Source organism: Carassius carassius, chromosome 22 (genome assembly GCF_963082965.1).
Source record: "Carassius carassius chromosome 22, fCarCar2.1, whole genome shotgun sequence".
NCBI classification, from domain to species: Eukaryota; Metazoa; Chordata; class Actinopteri; order Cypriniformes; family Cyprinidae; genus Carassius; species Carassius carassius.
In genome coordinates this window covers 12,741,155-12,767,878 of record NC_081776.1, presented here as the reverse complement: position 1 = coordinate 12,767,878, position 26,724 = coordinate 12,741,155, and the positions used below count along the sequence as shown (strand labels likewise).

The 26,724-nt window shown below is 37.9% G+C and overlaps 1 protein-coding gene across 1 annotated transcript in view; it reads left to right on the top strand.

The window, feature by feature from the left end:
* LOC132098988 (voltage-dependent calcium channel subunit alpha-2/delta-1-like) overlaps window positions 1-26,724 on the top strand; it is an 81,143-nt gene that overhangs the window by 15,689 nt on the left and 38,730 nt on the right. Inside the window, exons 2-4 of the mRNA XM_059505325.1 lie at window positions 6,863-6,944; window positions 8,369-8,485; window positions 25,826-25,885. Of these exons, the coding sequence (XP_059361308.1) occupies window positions 6,863-6,944; window positions 8,369-8,485; window positions 25,826-25,885 (259 nt within the window). The remainder of the gene's footprint in view (window positions 1-6,862; window positions 6,945-8,368; window positions 8,486-25,825; window positions 25,886-26,724) is intronic.

The following is a 26,724-nucleotide window of genomic DNA, read 5'->3' as shown; positions in this document are numbered from 1 at the left end:
TGAAGTGAGAGAGAAACAGCAGAGGAAGGTGGCTTGTTTATTTCTGCTTTCTTGTGTCAGGTGTGCTACTAGTTTTTCCCCAGAGACATAATTAAATCCCCCCCTATTCTTCTTTGCTGTAATTACATACTGCCTGTATTTATTATACAACTGAATGACATTTGATCGAAGGGGCAAATAAATCCTTAATGGTCATTTATACTTATGGCCTGATGAAAATATGGATTTTTTTGGATCTATGAACTATGCAGTGCATATGTTGCATGCCCATTTTTGCATCCATGGCTGTCTGAGAGTTCTGAAAGCCTAAAGCTGAGCTGCTATTGTCTGAATTGAGCTCAGTTTTAGTCACTGACATACTGTACACACCTGTTGCTTGTTGTCAGCTGTTTCTGGTGTTTTCACCTGGATCCCAGTAGAATGCGTTTGTAGGTGTGAAGACTGTATAGAAACATGTTTGTTTGGTATGGACCGTTTTGACACCTGTAGATCCCCTGAATATATGAATATTCACATATCTGATTTAATGAGCTCAGGTGTGGCTATACTCTCAAAGTAAGAGCACCAAATCAAAGTGAAAACACCCCAAAAGTAAAACTTCTATATTTAGTATGTTGAAAATTTTAGTTAAATGCAGTAATAATTATTGGATATTAATAATATGTTACAAAATAGTAAGATGTCAAAACAGTATTAAGAATCAAGTGTATGTAAACTTTTAAACTGGGTCATTTTTATAAATTCAACTATTTCCTCTTGTGGACTGGTATATGTAAATGTCTTTCATGTGAAATTCAGGTCAGTACTAGACTTATTAAAATACTCTTATTTTGGTAAAATAATGAACATTTTGCAGCGTGTTACTGTGATAAGTTGCAACCTTTGCAATAAGTTTGTGAAATGTTATTCTTGCTAGATATTCCACGGTCAACAAATAATTGTTACTGGAAAGTGGAAGCATTTAGGAACAGCAGACCATGTAAAGTCACAGAGTGGGTTCATCAAGGTGCATGGTGCGCAAAAATCTCCAACACTCTGCTGGTTCCATAGATGAAGAGTTCCAAACTTCCATTAGCATTAATATCAGCACAAAAAAATGTCCTGCTTCATGGAATGGACTTCCAAGGCCAAGCAGCTGCATGCAAGCCTCACATCACCAAGTACAATGTCAAGTACTGGATGGAGTCATATAAAGCATGCCACCACTGGACTCTGGAGTAGTGGAAATGTGTTCTTTGGAGTGATGAATCATGATTTTCTGTTTGACTGGCGAGTATGCATTTTCCAGATGCCATGAGAAGGTTGCTTATTTGACTATTGTACCAACTGTAAAGGATTTCCACATATGTATAGGTAGGTATGTATACAGTGTATATATATCATATATGTATGCCCATAGGCTTTATATATATATATATATATATATATATATATATATATATATATATATACTGTACATATGTATAGGTGCATGGGGACGACAATTGTCCATGTGTTTTTGTAGGAGTGGGAGAACTACAGCGTGAGGTCAAGATCCAGTGATGTAAACCTGACTCATACACCCTATTTGAGGGCTGTTTGACATGTCACTCATCCTCATTGGATGGATACATATGTGTCATGTTTTGAGTCCATTGATTGGTCATGCATCTTATCTCATAGGATGTTTGCTTTGCTTATAGTTTGTTCCCATTGTGCATTTCGCTGTGATTGGCTTTTGTCATGTTCCTGTATTTTTGTCCCACCTGAAAGGCCATTTGGTTCAGATTTTAACAAACCCACATGGTTCCAGACAGCTGGTCAAATGATGATCTTATCTCAATATTCCAATCAATGCTCCAAGTTTCCATCCCTCTTTTTTTCACCACATCCATTTTCACCCAAGCTGTAACAATATACTTGGCAAGTATGTGCTCTGTTTTTATGGCTACTGTGGTGGTTATGATCATACTGCTGTTGTAATCTCATAAAGAGAGTTCCAATTGAATCTCATCAGCTAAACTAAAAGGGGCTGGCAGCCTTTTCTATTGTTGAACGACATTCTACATTCTGGCACTCTTGATTATTAACAATGATTAGTTTAGATTTTTTTTTTTTTGGAGGGGGGGGGGGTTGGAGCTGTTCTTTTGTTTTTTGTTTTTCTTGTGCATAAATATTCTGTTTTTATTTATCATTTTTTATTTGTTATTCAAACTTTAAAACACATATATAATTATTTATTTAATTATATATTTATTTTATTTACTTATTTAAATTTACTTAAGAAGCACCCCCAGTGGTTTAACGTTAACTTGTGCAGTCACTCAACAATCGTAGTAGTTGTTAACCTAAACCCAATGGTAAACCATTTACTTTAGCTAGCTTGTGATGCATATCAGTTGAGAAATGCTGTGCCATCATGTTCTCTTACTCTCCTGACAGTCCAATATCTAATCGCTATACATGCACAAATTTCCCTTCTAGAATGGAAAATAAAAATGGATGTCAGTGTACTTTGCTGTAAAAAAGTTAGCACAAACTGTAAGAGTAAGGGCAATCTATATTATCTCGTTTAAGAGTGTGTGAGTGATGTATATCCTGGCATTCAGGGCTAAATATAATACCTTTCCACACGTGGTCCTTCATCTCGGATTACACAGGGTTTGTATTTGTTTTTATTTTAAGAAAATGTTCCCACTAGAACCATCCAAATTCATCACCCTCCAGCAAGAGTGAATTTTCTGCAGCCCTTGTTTTGTGAGTGTGCACTTGTGTGTGTTTTATGCTCAGGGTCATCTCACATACATGCTCTGCTGCCATGGCTTTGAGTCACAATGATAAGATTCATAGTGGTGGTGACAGGATAAGGACCTCAGTACGGATTCACTTACACGACACCCATATACCTCTCTCTCCCACACTCATTCTGCTTTGCTTTAACGTGCTCCTATAGCATTACTGTATATTGCCTTAGACGGAGGTGCAGTGCATGTTGTCTGCTCAACAGTTTTAGATTGATGTTGAGTATTTAAAACAGCAGCTGGCTGGTCAGCAATGGGCTAATCTGAGACTGTGGGCGGGCTTAAAACATTTATAATCTTTGATCTTATATGTAGCCCCCTTCATGTCGTAACAAATTTAAAATGAAATCCTGTAATGATAGGTCAGCCTAAAATACAATTTCCGTTATTTACTCTCCATCTTGATGTTCCAGATCCATATAACTTGAACATGCTCCAAAACTGACATAAAAAAGCACCATTAAATGCAGCTAATATGACTTGTGCGCTCAAATAACAGTGTTTCAGCATGTCTCAAGAAGTTTTAATTTGTCCTTCCATAAATGAATGCTTAAAGGTCCCAAATCAGAGCAGAACGTCTTAAATTCATAAAATCATGGCATTAAATGCTGCATGCATTGCAAAACTTTAATATTTTCCTTAGGTTATTTTGTTTTGTTTTCCAATAAATATATATATGTAATACGGTTCAAGGTTCTTTGGGTGTGAAGGAAGGAGACCAGGGTTGGCGTACTGAGGCTCGAGGAAGATTTTATTTATAACCAAAACAAACAAGAAAAAAATAAAGTCGCGCCACAAGCGCATAAATATTCACATTCACACTATCTGCTGACACTCGCTCTCCGCTGCTGCTGCTTCCTTCCCCGAGTCCTCAGGTCTCTGACGATCCTCGGGGAGCTTAAATAACGCTTCCCCACGCCAATCACTGTAACGAGATCCAGGTGTTACTTGTTTCTCACTTGAACCACTTACCAACGCTCGTCTCTTCACTCTCTCTCCCATCGCAGACCTCGCTGAACCACGCCTCCCCCGCCACATACCCCCACCGCCTGACTCAGGCCGGGGAGCCATCCTCCACCTCCTGGGACAGGACCGCGCCCAGCCCCCTGTCCAACGCGTCAGTCTGCAACAAAAAGGGGAGAGAAAAGTTAGGAGATTGCAGGAGCGGTCCGCCACACAGGGCAGCCTTAACCTGGGTGAAGGCCTATTGGCACTGCTCCATCCACTGGACCATATCTGGTACCCCCTTTTTAGTGAGGTCAGTCAGCGGGCTGGTGAGGTCCGAATAGTCAGGGATAAACCTCCTGTAATATCCCGCCATCCCCAGGAACTGCCTCACCTCCTTTTTGGTCTTGGGCCTGGGGCAGGCTGCAATCGCTGCCGTCTTGTCAATTTGGGGACGCACCTGCCCGCGACCCAAGTGGAAGCCCAGATACCTTACCTCCACCCGCCCAATCAGCACCCCAAGGACGGCCCTCACATGCTCCACATGCCGCTGCCAGTCTCCACTATAGATGATATCATCTAGATAGGCCGCGGCATATGCAGCATGGGGTCTTAGCACCCGATCCATGAGACGCTGAAACGTAGCCGGGGCCCCGAACAAACCGAACGGAAGCGTCACAAATTGGTGCAATCCAAACGGTGTAGTGAAGGCTGTTTTTTCTTTGGACATTGGAGATAAGGGGATCTGCCAATATCCCTTTGTTAAGTCCAACGTCGAGTAAAAACGAGCCGTGCCTAACCGATCGAGCAACTCGTCAATCCGCGGCATTGGATAAGCATCAAACTTTGACACTGCGTTCACCCTGCGGTGGTCCACACAAAAGCGCACCGAGCCGTCCGTTTTAGGCACCAGAACTATCGGGCTCGCCCAATCACTGTGGGACCCCTCGATTACTCCCATCCCCAGCATAGCTTCTAATTCAGCCTGAACTACCTTTTTTTGTGTTCAGGTAATCTATACGGCCGGCTGCGAACCACCACGCCCGGCTCTGTCTCAATATGGTGCTGAATCAGATTAGTACGACCCGGTAGAGGCGAAAACACATCGGCAAATTCGGACTGCAACCGCCCGATGTCAGTGAGCTGCGAGGGCGAGAGGTGACCCCCCCCCGGGGCCAGGGCGAGGGATTTTCCTTTGATAATTGCTTCTGGCCCGAGATCTTCCTCTCCGCTCACTGCCGTCGCTAACAGCACTGACGCCTCCGCGCTCCATTTTTTGAGGAGGTTGAGGTGGTAAATTTGCCGTGCGTTGCCTCTATCCGTTCGTACTAGGGATGGCCGTTTTCCGCAAATATCACATTCGAATATTTGAACTCACAAAAAAATGAATATTCGAATATTAGTTTATTTAAATTAAGTTTAATGAGACAGACGTTATTTTTCAGAAACATTTATTGTTTCCGTCATTTTGAACAAGCTTACACACAATAAGCTTGAACATTACACATCGTGTTTTGTAGCTGAAAACCTTTAACAATGCGTGCAAACAAACAAAAGTACAGATAAAAAAAAAAAAAAAAAAAGTGAACAAAGAAAAAAAAAAGTGAACAAAGAAAATATGTAAAGCAGCCTGCAGCAATTAGGCTATTGTAGAACGTAGCCAACACTTAACTTTGAAACTTAAAGTGTCAGCAAATCTTTTTTGCTTTTTTTCTATTGTTTTACATGTTCTTGTTAAGAAACACGGGGGAAAGTCTGCTCCTTCTGTTAACAATAAGGCCGGCCGTGGAGAAAACGCGCTCTGATGGCACAGACGTTGTCAGGACTCACAATAACGGTGTGCTAAGCGAATACGTTTTGTGAAGCGCTTCGTGTTTTTGTTTCACCACTGAATGGGATCCTCATCTGGTGGAATACATGGCTCCAGCAAGAACTGTTCCCAACCGCGGTATGCGCGCTCATAAGGGAAGAGACGCGGTTGCGATGCGCACGCGGTTCGACGCCCCCGTTTTTTCCAGGCTCGTCCGAACATCTCGCGGCCCTCCTGCTGGGCCTGCATCATGGCCTGGAAACGGCGGTCGTGATCGGCCCGCAGGTCCAGCAGGGCTTGATGTTGTTCCTGATGCAGGCCCGCGAGCGACGAGATGATGTCCGCAAATGGCGAACCCGATGTGCCTGACGGGGTCTGCATGGCGGTGTGTTTCTCCTTCCTTCCCGGGATTCGGCACCAGTGTAATACGGTTCAAGGTTCTTTGGGTGTGAAGGAAGGAGACCAGGGTCAGCGTACTGAGGCTCGAGGAAGATTTTATTTATAACCAAAACAAACAAGGAAAATAAAGTCGCATCACATGCGCATAAATATTCACGTTCACACTATCTGCTGACACTGTTGCTGCTTCCTTCCCCAAGTCCTCAGGTCTCTCTCTCTCTGACGATCCTCGGGGAGCTTAAATAGCGCTTCCCCACGCCAATCACTGTAACGAGATCCAGGTGTTACTTGTTTCTCACTTGAACCACTTACCACCGCTCGTCTCTTCACTCTCTCTCCCGTCGCAGACCTCGCTGAACCACGCCTCCCCCGCCACAATATATATATAAAGTTATTTGAGAAGCCAAATGAAGATATGAAGTCGTTTTCTGAGAAATATATGTGGGAACTGAAAACTTGTTTTCTCTTTGAATTGAGTAGATTTTTCTGCACCCATTACTAGATATATATATATATATATATATATATATATATATATATATATATATATATATATATATATATATATATATATAATCAATCCATCCAAAATTTTAATAAAAGTTTTCATGTTTCATTTTAATAAAAGAGGACCAGCAACTACACGCTCCAAAGACATCCACATTTAATTTAGGGATTCACTCTTGAAATTGCAATGATTGACATTGTGTTAACATTGTAATAACATGTCAGGAGGGTATAGGGCCACACTGAACCCCTCTTTTGCCGCTGTATCTCCTTGCGATTTGAACAGATAAATACACAAAATGATCTTAAAACACATGGCTGGTAGTTTTTCTCTGGTCTCAAAGAAGTACTGAAAGTGTTCTTTAAGAAGGGTAAGATCAGTGATTAAAAACTAAATCTGATTGGTTCTTTGTGTTTACAGGACCCGGAAATGGGCGATGCAGATGCAGGAGGAGCTAGTGCAGTTGATGGATGCTGAGACCGGTATACAAAAGCTCCAAGAAGTAAGACCACACATTTGTTTTTTAGCACGCTAAACAGATGTTATGCAGCTATGAATATTTCATATAGTGCTATAAAAACAAATACAAATGCGAGTCACATTAGCTTGGTAATTAGCATATATTCTACACAGTGTTACAGTGGCCAGCCACATTTTTATCAGCTTTGGTTCTGGATTTTAGTTTTCCTCATTACTGTCAAAGCATTATATGTCATGAACCAAACCAGCCAGCTATGATTTAAATCATAACTTTGATTTGAAGCAATAAAGTATTTGAAAATTGGATAAGAATGCAAAGATACAAGTGGTTTAACAGCTTTAATAAAGGAAAAAACATTCCCATAAAGCAGTGTGAATGACATAATTGAATTAAAAATTATGGAGAAATATACAACTACACAAATATGTACAAACAAACACAAATATATACAATAATTTAAGTTTTAGAGCATAGGGCGATTTTTACTTTTACACAATTTTTTTTTGCTGTTCTCTGAATTGTGGACCTTTTTTGATTTGATGGGTAATGTAGTTTTTCACCAGGAATTTCATTGTAAAACATGATTATTTAAAAATAAAGTTGAAATAATGCAGGCTGATGGCTTCATCAGAAACATATACCTTTGATTAACAAAATCCAAGCTTATAGTAGATCCTGTCTCAGTTTTAGAAGTTCTTATTTCCCTGCAGAAAAGGAATGGGACTTTCTAGCACAGAAGTTCTAGAGTTTTCTTTTCAGGGATGAAGGAGAGTCATGACATGAAGGTGAATAAATGATTACAGAATTTTCATTTTGAGTGAACTAGTACAACTTCAAAAGGAGCAAAACTGCATCAGCATCTCTATCAGCCATTCTCAACAAAAACCATTCTGGACGTGTTTGTGTCCAAGGCCAGTGAGCAAAGACTATTTAGTCTGTGAGAAAGTCAAAGAATTTCATCAACCCACAATTCCTGCTTCCAGCTGTTATACTTGGTGGCCATCTTTAATGGTACATGTACTGTAGTCAGCTTATGGGGGTCATGAGGACCAGTGTTTTTTTTTTTTTTTGTTGTTCCAAAGATTGTTCTGTCTTATATAATGGCTAAGGATTTTTATTTTTTTTACAGGACCAGATACACTCACACTCACACTGCTAAATAAATGTATGAGTGAACACCACAAGTGATCAGATATAATCATCGCTAACACTTTAGTATAGGGACCGATTTTTACATTCGACTAAATAGATTTGCAGGTATGCTTTTAATGAATGCTATGCTGTCTGTCAAGGCTGTGACACTAGAGGAGTGCTTTTTATTATTATTATTATTATTTTGATCTGCTCATAAGAAATGGCTTTTAAGACAAATTCCAGCAAGCCAACCTGAAACCTTAAACCTCTCTTTCTCTTTCTCTCTCTCTCTTTCTCTCTCTCCCTCTCAGATTTTCCTCCAGTCTCAAAGATACTATGACGTGAAGCAAAACAACCCTACACAGCTGGTGGCAAAAGCTGCACTTGAAATCAAGAACCTTCTTGCCAACCGTTCCAAAGCTCTAAAAGTAAGTAATGAGCATTATGCCACATATCATCATATAATAATAAAAAATCTAGCTATAGAACCTTAAAGGGGTTTTTGAGATTTTTACACATTGCAACTGAATATATACTGTATATGTTTGATTTGATGCAACGTGTGTTATAATCATGCAAAACAGTGAAGTTTGCTTTATAATCATGGATATTTCCCATTGAGGTGTATTCCATGTGTTTCAGGTGCTCAGAACATCACACTAAAATACTACTTTTGCTATTTCATCTGCATTTTCTGTATGTATGAAATACCCAGATGATCTAGTACATTTCCAAAAATGAGCAGTATACAACCAAAACGCTCCACATGGTAAACTGTATCCCAAAATGGAGTGCATGTATTAAGTTAATATATGTATTTTCTAAAAAAGAAACTTTTTTTAAAATCCATTTTTTAAGTGAAGTAGGCAGTACATGTTGTAGTTACAGTGTAGTATATACCAAGCAGTTTCCAAACATACCCATTGTTTTTCTATGCTCGGTTCAAAACCTTTCCAATCCTACTGTATGTTGTTAGTAAATTAGATCTTCGACCTGCATCGATCTAGTTCTGATAAAACTGGGTCCAGATTGTTGGCAGTGCTCTTTCAAGCTGAAAGTTAATTAGTCTGTCGATACGCTCTGTCCATTTGATTTCCTCTCTTGATAAACCTTACTCTGTGTGCCCTAAAAACTACATTTCAAGAGCATTTCCCTTGTATGAATAGGTATCATTAGAAATCATTATTCTGCCTCATTTTCCATGATAGTGGAGAAATATCACATGTAGTGTGTGCTTAAAGGGATAGTTCACCCAAAAATGTAAGATATTTTAGATTTAGTCCAACTTGCTTTCTGTCCCTCCATTGAAACTGTGTGTACGGTATACTGTCCATGTCCAGAAAGGAAATAAAAACATCATCAAAGTAGTCCATTTGACATATGAGGGTCAGTTATAATTTGTTGAAGCATCGAAAATACATTTTGGTCCAAAAAAAAAAAAAAAACGACTTTATTCAGCATTGTCTTCTTATCCAGGTCTGTTGTGAGCGTGTTCAAGTGTAGTGATATCCAGTTCGCAAGCGAATCATTCGATTTAACCGGTTCTTCTTGAACCTGTTCACCGAATCGAACTGAATCGTTTGAAATGCGCATCTCCATTAATCCACAAATGACTTACGATGTGAACTTTTTAACGTGGCTGACACTCCCTCTGAGTTAAAATAAACCAATATCCTGGAATATGAATTGCTGTGTAGAGAACTGAAGATGAACACCGAGCTGAGCCAGATAACGAACGAAAGACTGACTCGTTCTCGAGTCAAGAACCATTTCTGTCGGACGCGTCCGAATCGAGAACCGAGGAGCTGATTATACTGCGCATGTGTGATTCAGCGTGAAGCAGACCGACACACAGTGCGTCTGAACCGAACTAATTCTTTTGGTGATTGATTCTGAACTGATTCTGTGCTAATGTTATGAGCGTGGGTAAACCGAAGGTTTGAATCAAGGGCAGTCATCACCAAAGAAGGCATTACGTAGAGCACAAAAGAACCGGTGAACCGTTTTCTTCAACTGGTTTATTGAATCGAATGGTCCAGTAGAACCGATTCGCGGAAAAGAACCGAACCTCCCATCACTACTGGTGATCCGAAAACCGTTGCAACCGCTTGACTCGTGAACGAGTCAATCTTTCGTTCATTATCTGGCTCGGCTCGGTGTTTATCTTCAGTTCTCTCTTCACAGCAGTTCAGTCAGTGTACTGTTTGAGTAAATGAATTACTCCGGGATATTGGTTTGTTTGAACTCAGAGGGAGTGTCAGCCACAAGTATACAGGTAAAGTCATTTGTGGATTAATGCGTATTGGAGACGCGAACCGTTTCAAACGATTCAGTTCGATTTGGTGAACTGGTTCAAGAAGAACCGGTTAAATCAAATGATTTGTTTGCGAACCAGATATCACTACACTAGAACACGCTCAAAATAGACCCAGAAGAGTAGACAATGCTGAATAAAGTCGTATTTTTTGCTATTTTTGGACCAAAATGTATTTTCGATGCTTCAACAAATTCTAACTGACCCTCTGATGTCACATGGACTACTTTGATGATGTTTTTATTACCTTTCTGGACATGGACAGTATACCGTACACACACTTTCAATGGAGGGACAGAAAGCTCTCAGACTAATTCTAAAATATCTTAAACTGTGTTCAGAAGATGAACAGAGGTCTTACGGGTTTGGAAGTCATTAATGACTTAATTTTCACTTTTGGGTGAACTTTCCCTTTAAGCAGGGTCAGTCAGTGTTATAAAACTCTTGCCCCTGAAGTGCAGGTAATGTGTATGGCAGACTGTGCGGAGCTGCTTTTATTGGTCAGCATTAAACGCATCGCTGACAGCTCATCCTGATGACTAAATGAAAGTATTGACCTTTCATTCTTTCTCTCTCTCTCTCTCACGCTCTCCTCTGTCATGTTTAATTGGTCTGAATCAAGTGCTCTTGTTTTAATGGATATGGAAACACCAGTGTGCCTCATATGATGGAAATAACTGCTCTTAGGTCATTGGATCTGTAATAGCTGGCTGTGGTGTGAGGACAGCTTGGCTCTATGCTTCTCTGTCCATTTCTGTGTGTGTGTGTGTGTGTGTGTGTGTGTGTGTGTATTTTTGGCAGGTTGTCTCTACCTCCAGTCACAATACCCAGACTGGAAACTGTCCTCATCTCACCCCATTAAAAATATTCTTTATATGTTGTTTTCCCCCAGCAGTCCACCAAACAAACACATACTTGCTTGTGTTCTTTTTTTTAAATCACATTTAGAAAAAAAAAAAGATTTCAGTGAATCACTGGAGTTTCTTGCGCATCCTGCCTATAACTAGAAGATTCACAAGTACATCAAATTTGTCAACTGTAGTGAATCAAGAAGAAAATGCAGTTAAATTCAACTAATTTAGTTTTTTTGTTAAGCACTTAAGCATAATTGTTTAAAATGCTTACTTTTTTTGTAGAGTATATTGATTTTATAGTTTTATTACAATAACTGTTTTAAAATGTCATTTTTTTTCTTGTTATCGCAAAGTTGTAACATTTAATAATAAGAATACTAATTATTATAATTGTTGTGAAATATTGATTTTTTTTTGGAAATACATTTTAAAGGATACTTTCTATAATAAGGAAAACAGACTCTCACAGAGGTGATATATTTTTTCTTTACTTTAATATTTTGTCATCCTTTGTGTTCTATATATGGGAACTGAAGAGGAAAGTTCAGAATAAGACGTTCAGTAACGTGTTTGTGCGAAGTAAATGAGCTCAATTTCTGAATTTTATGTAGACTTGAACAGTTTTTTGTACTCACTGATTAGTGGCCTTGCATGCTATAATAGACCAGACATTAAACAGTTTCTTATTCTGTCTCTGTAGCACAGTTGAAAGATTGAGTACGAAAAATATAATAAGCTTTTTTTATTTTTTTCAGACGGGACAGCGTGTAATCTTAGCAATTCACTTGCACTCTTTTAGCAGGCGTTTAACCTTTTAAATCCTACAGCTCAGGAATATTATTTATGGAGTAGCTCATTCTCCAGTTAATAGCATAACAGGGTGTGTGAATCTTTTGCCAAGGACAGTGTAAGAGTAGATCTAGACGTGTGTCAGATAAATCAAGCCTTCACACTTCTCTTCATGACATGACATATGACGCTTTTATAACAGTTGTTTGCTGAATCTACCTTGCTTTATGTACAGTAAACAGTCAGTCTTTGTTATTGTGGCACCATCAATATCAGATTAACCTGCATCTAACGTGTGCGGATAATCACACTGTCTCCAAACTCGTCAAAGCAAGTACTTTTCTAGAGAACCCTTATTCCACTACAGGAAGTCAGCTGTCACCATGAAGATGAGCATATCTTGCCGATCATGTAGTGCTGTTCACGTTCCTGTTGTTCTTTCCTGAGTGACCCCTCGGGCGCAGGATGACCAGATCATGTCTTGTTCTAATCAATATCTGTTGGATGGGTCCTGACTGATCTCGCAGCCTAACGTGACTGTGGGCCGCTGTGGTTGGATTAGACTGATTGATTGATTGATTGATTGATTGATTGGCAGCTCAGTTAAGTTGATCAGTGGGTGTCATTAATTTGGAGCCATCCATCAGCAGCTGTCTGCGCGGTCGATGCGAGTTAACGGAGGCTGCTTGACGTGCGGCTGGGATGCTGTGTTGTCAAACAAGAAACTCCTGGCTGCTGATGGAGACAGTGTTTTCCTGAACGTCAATCAAATCACGTAAACAGCAAATATGTCTCACTCATGCCGCGCTCTCTCTCTCTCTCTTGACTTTATTCCGATTACCGCAATTCATCTTACCAACATGAACCCTTCCTTGTCAATCTCTGTTTCTTTCTGCTCTCTATCTCTATCCAGCTGTTTTCTTGACATTGCTTTTTTTGATCCTACTGACCTCCCTTTACACCGATGAGTTTCAGCAATTTTAAAGAGTAATATTAATCAACATAAAATGGATCTGTCATCAAATGTCTGTACATTTTGACCTTAAAATAGTCATTTTGGCATTCAGTCTTGTTACCCAAGCTATTATCAAAAAAAAGGTCTTTAATTTATAAGAAATATAGGTTTTTCAGTAAATGCAAACCAGCGTTTAGACCTAAACTATCTACAACTAAATTTTCAACCCTGTTTGTTTGTTTTTATTTATTTGTTTTTTTTGTTTAATTTCTGTAAATTCTAATCTATTTTATTTTGATGTTTATTGCAAAATCACATAAATCGTGTCTTAGATGTCTCAGATTTTGGTTACAAGATTAAATATTGCCAACCCCTTATAAAACATAATATAAACTAATATAAACTGATAATAAACATTTAATAACATATTTATTTTGTTCTCTTGAGTTTGAGGTTAACATTTTTTTTATTTCTTTCAGTGCCCCTTACAAAATAATGGTTTTTACTCGGGAATTGCCAGTGAATTTCATAAATAATTACAAAGAAACTGCAAGCAACACAAAACCACCCTCCAATCATTTTTGTTTTATTTCCAACTTTGAAAAATCTTTTTTTTAAATGTTTTTACTGTGTATGAAATAATATTGAATAAAAACATTTTTAAGAGCTATTTCGTACCATATTCATGACAAGTGTCATGTATGCACATGAAATCAAATGCAGTACCTAAAACCTAGTTAGTTACCTCATGATCTATGTCTTACATAACTCAACAGTGTACATACAGTAAATAGTCAGCAACTATACACAAATAACAAACCGGAGAATCAGTTTACACTGGTTTCCAGCGGAGTATGAAGTTTGAGTATTGCTAAATTAAACCAACAAAAATTCACTTAGCATAAAATCACAAGATTTGAGCATAATAATTTTTTGTTTTATCTGTTTGATACTTTTATTTAATTGTTAATTAATTAATTGTTAATTAATTGTTACATAAAAATTGTGTATTTTTACTCAACACCTCCTGTATGTCAGGAGAATGTCTATGATGCCTTAAAGTTCAGTCTAGATGCACAGCTGAATTTTTTTTTTGGAACCGATCCAGTGTGTTTATGTATGATAATTCAAAAGATCTGATTTTCTTTTTAGAAAAGTGTTTTGACAGTGATCTGAGAGCCCAACTGCTAAATGCTGCATCAAAAGGATGAAAAAGTAAAAGCTGGACAGAGCGAGAGAGAGAGAGAGAGCCACTTGCATCCATCAAAAGAGAAAGAACAGATGGAAAGGAAGGGTGTTTGTTTGCTCCCTCTTTGATATGGCAGATAAAACGGCACAAGCCAGTTCCACCGTTCTATGCGCTGATTCTTAGACAGCTAAATAGAGCTTCTGGAAACTAGATTGCAGACTCTCATGGGCCAATACTGTACACACCAAATTTATCTGCAGGAGCCCTTTCCCTCTTCTCTCCACACTCGTTTCTTATCCTGTCAGTCTTTCTCTCGATGATGTGCAGTGAAGGGCCAGAGAGTTTCAAGATAACATCAGTAAACAGAACTCTGGTTGTTTAGTGTGGTTTCAGTGATGTACAGTCCACTCCAGTACAGTTAGGTTGTTAACCTGCTTCTTACTCTTTCTAGTTGTTTAAAGGTGCTGTATGATTGACACAGAGTGGTTGAACTAGGGTTTTTTTCACCTGGCTGCTCCTCCTCAGACTTGATTCACACGCAGTTTGCCAGTTTGACGACACAAATGGAAACGAGCGCACTTGACGATGAATGAAATGAAATACAGTACGCTGTGTTTTCCGCCAACTGGCAACCCGGGGTGCCGAAGTACAATTGGGTAAAGTGGTTTCACAAAACAAAAACAAAGACATTCCGGCCCTGAACACACATTTTCAAATGATAATAACTGACTGTAGCATTGCTTTTTCAGTATGTTAACTTAGTAAATGTAATATTTATGTTTTATTTTTATTTAACTTTAGAGTAAAATAATAAAATATGTGTGTGTGTGTGTGTGTGTGTGTATTAGTGTATGTGTGTGTGTGTGTGTGTGTATATATATATACAATATATACAATGTACATTATGCAAAACTATACAAAATAAAGAAAAAATTATAATAAAATAATGATTGTTTAATATAATAATAATAGTATATATATATATATATATATATATATATATATATATATATATATATATATATATATATATATATATATATATATATACATACATACACACACACACACACACACACACACACACACACACACACACACACATATTACATTTAAATTAAATAAAATTAAATTTATGCATTTAGCAGACGCTTTTATCCAAAGCGACTTACATTACATTCAAGCTAACAATTTCCTCCTAACATGTGTTCCCTGGGATTCGAACCCCCAACCTTGCGCTTGCTAACGCAATGCTCTACCACAGGGGTTTTCAAACTGTGGGTCCACAGAATGGAACAAGATGGGTCGCACAAAGTCACTTGGCTGCATCTAAATTTTTGTTTCAATGACACACACACACACACACACACACACACATGCACACACACTCACTCACACAGTTCAGTCTAGGGCTGCACGAATGTGATGAGTGGGGTGGGGCCGAGAGCCGTGGGAACGGAGCGAGGGCGGTGGAGTGATTTGGAAATGAGCGACACCTGTGCCACTCACCATTTCGAGAACCACGGAGGAGATTGGAAGGATACAAAAGAGGAGCGACGACAGAGAAGGACTAGAGAGGAACAGGCCTGGGCTTTATTTTGTGGTTGGTTTTTTTTGTTTGTTTTTTTGTGCACGGCAGTCGTCCGCGAGGGGCTGTTTTGTGTTTATTTAGTTATTAAAACTTCTTTTGACTGTTTGCCGGTTCTCGCCTCCTTCCCGAAGGAGTCATCGAGGCGGTGGGCTGGAGTGAGTTTGTCCGTCCCCCCGGCAACACACTCCAGCCCACCGCCTCGAGCATCCTCGCGGCAGACTCCCTCGCCCTCGATAGCACCGCGGGTTCACCCCAGTGGCGAGGGATCAATGGCAGTGCATCCCTCCTTCCTCCTGGGCATCCCTCCTTCCTCCTGGGCTTCGGCACCATTGTAAGACATTAAAGACTTCACAATCACGGGAAGAAGGAGGCGGGAACCAGGAACCCACTCGTCACAACGATATAGCCCACCAACATTAATTTATGAACTGCAATATCCTTAGTGTGATTTTCGAATTGCAATTAAGTCCGCGTGCATTGTGTGTTTTGAAGCGCGGGCGCGCATGAGTTGCAATAACAATTAAGGTCTCAGAGCAATGTCATTAAAAGGTTCAATCGGTCCGCATTATTAAAAGAGAAGAAACTTGCTCACTTAACCTCTGTCATCCAGTTTTTTTTTTTCAGAGACACATCTGTTTATTTTTTTTAATTTATTTTTTTTAACCTATTTCACAATTATTTTAATCTCCAAACTGTTTTAGGTAGTTCTGCTTTGCTTCTTATGCTTGATCAAAAATGTTTGATAGTACTCCGTTCTCACCGACACACACGGAAGGATCATGAATGCATTTTCTGCAACAAAACACAGCAGCGCAGATTACAGTTCAATGGAGTGAGCCTGTTTCACGTTTTTATGGACACTACATATTTTAACATCAGTAAACAAAAATTAAACTTAAATATTAGTAGTAATTTTTCAGGTGTACTCTAAAATAAAATGGTTATTTTTCTTAAATACTTAATTTCTGACATCAAACTTTTAAGTAAGATTAGGCTTGAAGTAATGTCAATCCTTTTTTTTTCTCAAATATTTTGGTGGGTCGTGAAATAGATTACACTTGTCTAGGTGGGTCGTGGAATGAAAAAGTTTGGGAACCATTGCTCTACCACTTGTAACAAATGTATTCTTTTTATTTTAATCATTTTCATTTATTATGTATTATGTAAAACCATACAAGATAAAGAAAAAATAATGACAATAAAAAAATTTAATATATAATTGAATTATTATTATTATTATTACTATTTATTTTGCCTTACATTTGTTATTTGCAAATCATGAAGCATCTAATGTAATCTGTTTTTCCATTCCAACACTGTTTGTAGTCTTACTCAATTTCTGTGAAAGTCTAGACTGACTGATCAGATTGTAGGAAGGAGAACTGCACCTTGGGAAATGTACTGAATTAGTCACTTATTGTAATGCGCGGTAGAGTGAGGACTTGAAGAACAGAGGAAGGGTATGACGTCAGATTACAATAGCCGTAAGCATCCAATGCTTCTCAGAGGACAAACAGCTGTCACAGGTACCATGTCAAATATGTGAAGAGAATAGGAAAGAGACCTTGTTTGTCTTGATGTTCTCAACAGGCTTTGGTGTTGGAACTATCCTAAGCTATAAAGCATAGTGGTCAATAGAAAAACATCATCATACCAGAAATATCATCACCGGTTTGCTTAAACAGATCCTATTGGCTGCCAGTTGCCATTATGCTTGGTTGCTACTTGGCTCCATACAGGCACTGCTAACTTAGCTGTACCTCCTGTCTGCAAACAACAAATGTTGTGAGAGCTGATAGTAGTTAGAGTCTCATCTCAAGCAATGCCGAGCTGCATAATTACAGTGCTGTCCACCCACAGTGGGACTGTACCGGAAGATATTTTCACTTCTGTTTAAACACCCTGTACTGAGAAATTGAATGGGATGTTACGAGAACGGATAATCTTACAGTTGATTCACTGATGTTTTCAGTGAGATTGAGAGGAGAGAGGCTGATGGATGTCCAAGTGTGTATAAAGTTAGGCAATGAATATGGAGGTTTTAGCCCAAATAATTTGGTGTAGGAAAGAAATGCTAGAATTCTTGTTGAATTCCAAAGTTTGGTTTATCGTTGAGATCTGTTCTGAATCTGTAGATACACATGAGATCACTGGGGTCTTTTTTACAGAAGCAGAAGAGCAAATTCTCTGTTTGATCCTCATTTAATCTTATTGCGGCCCAGGAGAAACTCAAGCGACATTAGTGCAATCCATTTCAGTTAATGAGGAAATGGTAAAAATGCTCTTTTAAAAGATGGATGGAGTGATGGACGAAACGCTTCAATATTTGTCTTGGTTGTACTGTTTTATAGCTAATATGTAAATATCCCTATAGTAGACCTACATATATATATATATATTTCAGGTTTTATCTTAGTTGGGGTATTTGATCTATTTTTCTTTTATTTAATAATTAGAAAATTTTATGATTTAATATAACATTTTATAATTGTATTTTTTGTTTTTTGTTTGTTTTGTCAGTGTTCTAAAATGTAGATATTCTTAGGTATTTTCAGGTTTTACTATCCCAGTGGGGATGTCTGGTAAAAACAAAAGAACTTGATCCGCACACATATACCATCTGTTTTAAAGCATTTTGTGGTGGTGTGGGTCAGCTCCATTGGCCTCAAGCTGGTCTTCAGTATGTTGAAGTGTAGTGCTGGACACCATTTTCCTCACGTTGTGCTTGGAACAGAGACAGGTGGTGCCTTATGGAGTTCTCAAACACAATATGTTTGTTTGAAAAAAAAAAGACACAAAAGAAACTCCATATTGCCTCCCCAATAAGCATCGCACTCTACCCACCTTGAGCCAAAATGGATCCTGTTGAACTCTGGGAAGCCAGTACAGTTTACTCTGCCATAAGCCAAAAAGGCTCCAGCTTCCATCAGTCTTTGCCAGGCTGAACATGATGAGCGTTATACGGATCATGGGTTTTTAGTCATAATCTGTGTATACTGTGCTGAGAGGTGTGAAAACTCTGCAATTACCACAAACGTATTTCCATGTGCTTGTGATGTCTACAGGTAATTCTTGAAAGAAGTTCAGTTGTCAATGTTTATTATAATTTCTTGGCCATTTATAATCCCAGTTTACCTTCACTTGTTCACAGTGGTGTCAAAAGTATTGGCATTCATTACTCAAGTAGAAGTATAGATACTAGGGTTTAAAAAGGCTTTTGTAGAAGTTGAAGTATCAACTCAAGCTTTTTACTCAAGTAAAAGTGTAAAAGTACTGGTTTAAAAAAACTACTTAAAGTATAAAAGTAATGTAAGGGAAAAAAATGCCCTTGAGAACAAAAGCTTAGGCCGCGCCACAGGGACCACCTTGTATGGTTGTCTATTTATGAATGAATGAATGATTAATTCAAGTGATTAATCAAAAACTAAAAATGAAAAATAACTCATAATCCTGATACCTTCTTGATTGATAGCTTCCTGTATTCGCTACATACAGTACAGACCAAAAGTTTGGACACACCTTCTCATTCAAAGAGTTTTCTTTATTTGCATGACTATGTAAATTGTAGAGTCACACTGAAGGCATCAAGGGCTATTTGACCAAGAAGGAGAGTGATGGGGTGCTGCGCCAGATGACCTGGCCTCCACAGTCACTGGACCTGAACCCAATCGAGATGGTTTAGGGGTGAGCTGGACCGCAGACAGAAGGCAAAAGGGCCAACAAGTGCTAAGCATCTCTCGGGGAACTCCTTCAAGACTGTTGGAAGACCATTTCAGGTGACTACCTCTTGAAGCTCATCAAGAGAATGCCAAGAGTGTGCAAAGCAGTAATCAAAGCAAAAGGTGGCTACTTTGAAGAACCTACAATATGACATATTTTCAGTTGTTTCACACTTTTTTGTTATTCATGTAATTCCATATATAATTCCACATGTGTTAATTCATAGTTTTGATGCCTTCAGTGTGAATCTACAATTTCATAGTCATGTTTTTCATTCATATGTGTTAAGGGCTAGATTTTCGCTGGAGGAAACAGCTGTGGTGTGATGAGTGAAAACTTTACAGTAGCTAGATGAGAAACCGACTGCTCCCTCGTGACCTTTTGTAAACTGTATTTATGACATAGAACTGCACAGATAAGGATATTCTAACAATCTATCGATAAACACATACCTTGTGTTCTCTGTTTGTGTTTAAGTGCGCATACGCTGCTCCGCTCGCGGTCTGCGGGTTGAAGAGCGCGCTGAAAGATGGGGAGGAGACCGGACTGACGCCGGTGTCATATGAAATTTAAGGGGACTGAATCTGAGGCGATCGGATATCGGTTCCATACCCAACCCTACTTTTTTAAGAAATATATTTTTTGATAAACGAACCCAAAACTGTCTATGTCCTGGCTGGAGTGTGATGTGATTTGTGTCATGTGCAGGTGCGATGGATCGCGTACAAACCAATAGGGTGTCGGAATGGTATATGTTTATACTTCTCATCCAACCACAATTCACTCCATCCGGATGGCGCGATTTATCTGGATAGTTGTTTTTTTTTATTTATTTATTTTTTGATGACAAATGAAAACAAGCCGAAATGAACTAGCAGTAACGAACCTATTTTTAAAATGTATGGAGTAGAAAGTACAGATACTTGTGTGAAAATGTGAGGAGTAGAAGTAAAAAGTCGGCTGAAAAATAATTACTCAAGTAAAGTATAGATACCCAAAATTTATACTTAAGTAATGTAACGAAGTATTTTTTATCCTCAACTTTGTGTGTTTTTTTTTTTGTTGCTATTTCATGAATTGTTTTTTGTTTCACATGTTTTACTGTTCAACACCATCTTTAACCAGAAAAGAACCAGAAAAAAAGCCTTTTCTGTGAAATATTCACTTGTAAAAAATGGAAAAAACCATGATTGCACTGTTGTTCTGATCCAAAACTGTTGAATGGTAATGTACTTTTTAGTACTACATTTCTATTTTATATTGTAATGCAAAATTTACAGTGAACACTTACATTATAATTAGCAGCTGTTGAAACAAACAAAAAAAATCTATAAATAAAACCGAGACAGATCCTGTGAAACTAACTGAGCTAAATGGCACGTATTCACAACAGCAGGGAGACATGACAAATTCACCCGGCAGCATTTCAAGGAATTAAAGGGTAATTGGCTGACTTTTGAAGAACTTGTAGATGTAAAAACAAAATGTGGCTTATTTAATGGTGAATGTCAGGCTGTCAGAGACACATAAACTTCTTCTTCTTTTAATTCATTGAAAATGGAAGAACTGGATGTTCTTAATGGAGTTTTACTTTTTTTACTTTTACAAAGGAGAATCTACGTATATATTATTTAATTATGGCTATAATTAGTCATGTAATTATGCTTGCCAGAGGGCACACTTAACCCCAGTTTTGTTCATTTGTGAGTATATGTGTGTGTGTGCATTAGTCCTACAGGTTTTCTGTATTCTGTGAATTAAAGAGTTGATGGACAGCAGGTGTTCGTTTTCTCAGCGTGTACAGTGATGATCTGAACATCAGGTGTTTGTACCTGAAAGCTGCTGTACAAGACTGACTAATTAGCTACTGATGCATAATGTGAGTTCCCTTTCGAATTCTGCTCACATTCATCATGGCGGGGATTCAGAAGTATAGTTATGTGTCAATGCCTCCGATTGAAGAGACTCTTGCCTGCTATATGTCGGTTGGTGAGGCATCCACATTAAAGATGCCTTCTCTTCCAACTAACTGTTACATCACAGATAAATTGCAGAGCAGGGACAGCTTTGCACACGATGGCCGTGCTGCAAGCCTACCAGAGTGACCTGCTGAAGGACCTGCACCAGGGCCAGGCACTCCCCCCAGAGGTAGTGGAGGAGCTACGCCTTACCACAAATTTGGCTCCTTGGGAAAACATGATGGACATCCCTCATTTTAGAGAGTCGTCATGCTGAGGCCTCCACTCCTAGAGCTTAGCCATCTTCTGCAAGCATCTCCTTTCACTACAGAGAGCTTTTTCATTGAGGTCTCTGTTAAACAGAGCTCCGCTAGGGCAGCATCTGTGAGTTCTAGGTTATATATCTATGTAAGCCTACATTGCAAGATGTCCTGTGCATGGGGCATAGTTAGGTCTCCTCTTATTTTAGAGAGTCATCATGCTGAAGCCTCTGTTCCTTGATCTTGGCCATCTACTGCGAGCATCGTCAGGCCTCCTGTCGCTTTAGAGAGTTATTTTCACTAAGGCCTCCACTCCCAGAGCTCGGCTAGGTATTGGCTTGGTAGTATGGAGTGTTGCTAGGCTGCCTCTTATTTGAGAGGTGTTGTATTTAGGCCTCCACTCTGCAGAGCTCTGCGGGCCAGTTGGCTCTGAATGTTGAGCTCTCTGTGAGCCTTCTTGCATGTGGCCTCAATAAGAACATATTTAGGTTAACTATCTCCTGATGAGGCCTCCGTTTTTTAAGAAGCTCTGGTCTATGGCCGTGTTGCTGATGCAGGGGTGAGGACTCCCCAGAGTCTTTGACTTAGTTCAGCCAAAAAGGCACACATCCCCAGCATGGTGACATGGGTATACCATTTCCCATAGCGCCCTCTAGGGGTATGGTTCCCATTTGAAAGGGAAAATGGTTTAATGTGTAAAATTAGACATTTTATCTAATTTTTCTCTGCATGCATTAGCAGGACAGTCATCTTGGACTTTGCCTTATTGTTTTATTAGCCTCATTATGGCTAATACAGGTCCGACCTTTTCACTTACACTGTGCTTCAGATAATTACTGTAAATAATAATGGGGCAGGTGACATAACTTTTGGTTCCAAAAGTGAAAATACAGTGTAATTATATACTGGATAATTATAAACTCTCGCGGTATTTCCTTGTCACTTCTCGCGTGTGTTTTGTTTTGAAATGTTGTTTGCGGACCAGACCGAGGTGTCTGCGGTTCTTTATTGTGAAGTCATGCAATGTGAAACCCCCAGTCGCGGATCCATCGTGCAGTGTGAACACAGCAGCAACTGAGTGCTACCCCAGACAGTCACGCAGTGTGAAAACAATGGCGATCCAACGAGTTTGAAAATCATGCAGTGTGAACTCGCCATTAATGTGATGATGAAAAAGGTTCCTTGTTACAAGCTTTTTTACTGACAGAAACATATCAAATAGGTTAAAAAACTGTATGTTATTCAATACAAATAATTGTATTTTTTGTGTATTTGTATTTTTTGTATCTCATGGGAGAAATTTAAATAAGAAATATGATGTCAGTTTACATTTTACTTTTTTCATTTTACTTAATTATTTTTTTTTTCACTGAAGTTAAAATAAAATATTTATTAAATGTATATAGGGTTGCAAAGGGGTGGAAAATATCCGGTACATTTCCAGGAACTTTTTTTAAAAATCCCTGGAATATTAAAAAAAAAAACCCGGAAAGTTTCCATAATTTCTGGATTATGTCCGAAATTTACTGGAAATGTTCCACCTTTTTGCACCCCTAAATGTATATAAATACTTTTTAATATAAATAAACAAACATTTAGTTTATTACAAAACAATCCAAAAAAATAAAACATATTAGGTTTTAATAACAATAATAATAGGCACCTTGAACCTATAGATAACCAAGAGAGCAAAAAGAAATTTAATGGAATGAATCAATTAATAAATCAATCAGAAAAAAAAATGGATCAGAGATATCTAACAGAAAAAAAAATAACCTAACCTAACCTAATATATTAAGTTGAGATAGGTTTAGTTTATTATAAAATAACATTTCAAACAATACAAAAGAGAGACACTGTAAAGCCTAGAGCCCAGAGAGTTATATAATCAGTCATTTAATAAATCAATTAATTAATAAACATTTTGAAATGTAAAAAATGTATTTAAATTGAAAAACATTTATAATAATTGATTCCCCTTATATATTTGCTGAAGCCTCCTGGTGGGCCCTTACAGCTCTACAGTATCACCGTTCTCACAGGTAAGAGGGGTCAACCTACAGTACTAAAACATTGTTGCAGACCCATGTGAATTTTAGCGATGACCCTGGTCAGTCTAAGATCAGACATGTTTGAATGATGCAGGGTCTGTGCTTTGAAATTCAAGACTCTTGCCATGCAGATTGTGTTGTCCTCTATGGATTGTGTGCCATTAGAGGCTGGCAATAAGACAAACACACAGCCCAGTCCTAATGTGACTGAGACCACACCACTGGGGTTGTTATGGCGACAGCTCATCAGAGTGAGTTAGACCCTGGGGTCAGTGGGTTATTATGGGATGTCTGAAGTGGGAGGCGAGGTTTCATCATCTAGCCATGCGTTACACTTGTTTGTTCATTTGCCCTGGAGGATTCGAGTGATTAAAAAAAACAAAATCTCTATTTTTTTGTCTTATTATAATAGGGATACTCCAGTGGATCTTTTGTGTAGATTAACATCACAAAACTGTGAAATTTCAATACGTTTTGTCCCTACAGCATAAAAAGCCTTCTAAGCTGTTTCACGATTATGCACGATGTGCTTATGTTGGTTTTAATTAGCTTTAGTGGCATTTATGCACTTTTGATATCATTTATTCTGGCAGCGATGATATCAAACTGATGTTCTTCTCTTCACTGGAACAGTTTTATTGCTGCCTTCGAGTCATGTAAGAAAGATCTTCTGAAGGTCACATGACATTTTGAGTTTAAATTTAAGTATATAGTAGGCTATATAATAGTGGTCATAATTAAGTGAAAAATTTAATTGTTGACTGTCTGTTTGTTTAGAATACACACACACACACACACACACACATATATATATATGTGTATGTGTGTGAGTTTATAATTAAATACAATAAATATAAGTGCATCATATGACATTTTTGTAACCTGAAGTTATAAAAAAGTCACATTTTCTGACCATTTTAAAAGATCCTCTCTGTTGTATAATTTCCTGTTTTACAGTGTTATTTTTCCTGTTTTACATATATGTTTGTTAGTTGCACCACGACTTCTGCACTAAACCCTCAAACATCATTAAGCTTCAGCCTTAATTATAAACTTCCACCAAATGAGAAACCAACCATCGTTTATTTGATCAAAGTTTTTCCTCCTCATATAGAGAGAGATCTGTGGTAGCGAGCATCAAATGAGAATTTCTTAATTTGCTCTTCGTCCCCTTGTTATCAGGATTCATTTGATTTCTTGCACTCCTAATCTTCAATCTCATTTTAGGGCCAATAAAAACAAAAACAAAAAATAAATTAAAGAATAAAAATACATAAAGAAAAAGGCTCTGGGACAAGTTCCCAGGGGAAATTAGGAGTACAGTCATGCCATTATACTGTTATTAACTTAATCAGCTGAGGAGACCTGGACCGGACCTGAGCTGCTGTCTAAATTTAGTTTGCCATCATGAGGGGTTTTCTCATAGGCTGAGAATCTGGAGTAAAGGCTGAATGCAGGTCAGTCTGAGGAAAATGTGTCTTCTCACTCAGTTTAAAGCTGACCTTAATTTTTCCTCATTTAAACCAGCTATTGACTGAATGACAAATTAATTAGCCAATTATATTGGAACTCTGTCATGTTAATGCATTTATTTGGTGTTGTAAAGTGTCTGGATGTTAATGTTTGGTTCTGAGGCTCTTCTATAAAATTTGAGAAAAGCAATGAAACTAAACTATCTTACCTAGATTATTATTAGTAATTTTTATGTTCTTTTCTGGTTTAAGATAGGTATTTATATAAAGTACAATACACTCTATAACAAAGTGGGGTCAGCAAGATTTTTAATTGCTTTCATTTGCTGGGAAGTGCAAAACTGAATTTTCAGCATCATTACTCAAGTCTTCAGTGTCACATGATCATTCGGAAATCATTCTAATATGTGATTTAATGCTGAAGGATTTCTTATTATTATCACTTTTTAAAAAAATATTGTGATTCTTAATATTTAAAAAAGTTTTTTTTCCTTGATGAATAGAAAACTGAAAAGAACAAAATGTATTTAAAATAAAATTGTAATTTTAAACTTTTGGAAGGCAGTGTATTTTGGGGCATTCTTTAACACTTTTATCTGGTTGCTTGTGTTGTAGGCGCTGGCGACGGCTGCAGAGAACCTGCAGAAGGAGCACCAGTGGAAGGATGATCTTGATGTAATGCTTCACACATTTCTCATTTTGTAAACACTCAGAAACACATGGAAGAAATGAGGCTGTGAGACTTTCACCAGGGCATGTTTTCAGTCAGCACTTTATTGGATCAGAATAGATACCAGTCACATTTACACACGTCATTGCCTTAGTTTGGTGGTGAGATAATCAATTGAGTTAGAAAAACTTGGCATCCTGGTCTCAGACCTTGCGTCTGTTGTATTGATGCATTTTAGGTTCCCACAGACTGAAATATCAATTCTAATTAGCAGAGAAATGGATGTGACGTCTGGTTGTCTGTTATAGATTTGTCAGTCAAGTGTTGTCCAAATGAGTCATCAGAATTTGTTTTGCAGCAATATTTCATTTCTGAATCAGACTGGATGGAGATTCACTATTTAAAATACTTTTAATAAACTAACTTAATCTGATTATTAGAGTGATATTGAGAAATTAACATGATCACAACCAGAGATGATTTGCCATTGATCACCTTTGCCATAATCTATATTCACTTAAAGTTAAATATATATATATATATATTTTTTTTTTTAGTAAATACCTAAATGAATAGAAATTTTTTATTCTGTACATTATAATGTTGAAATCATTATGGTTATTAAATTAATGCTAAGTAAGAGAAATAAAGTTGAAAAACTTGAAAAATGAATGAAAATGATGTTTTTAAAGTTAAAAAGCTAAAATAAAAAATGTTAAATGTTGCTTGGCAAATAACTGAATTATATTTGAAGTGCTTAAAATACTAAAACTAAAACTGCAATGAAAATAAATAAACATAATATATTTATGAAATAAATAAACATAAATACATAGAAATATCT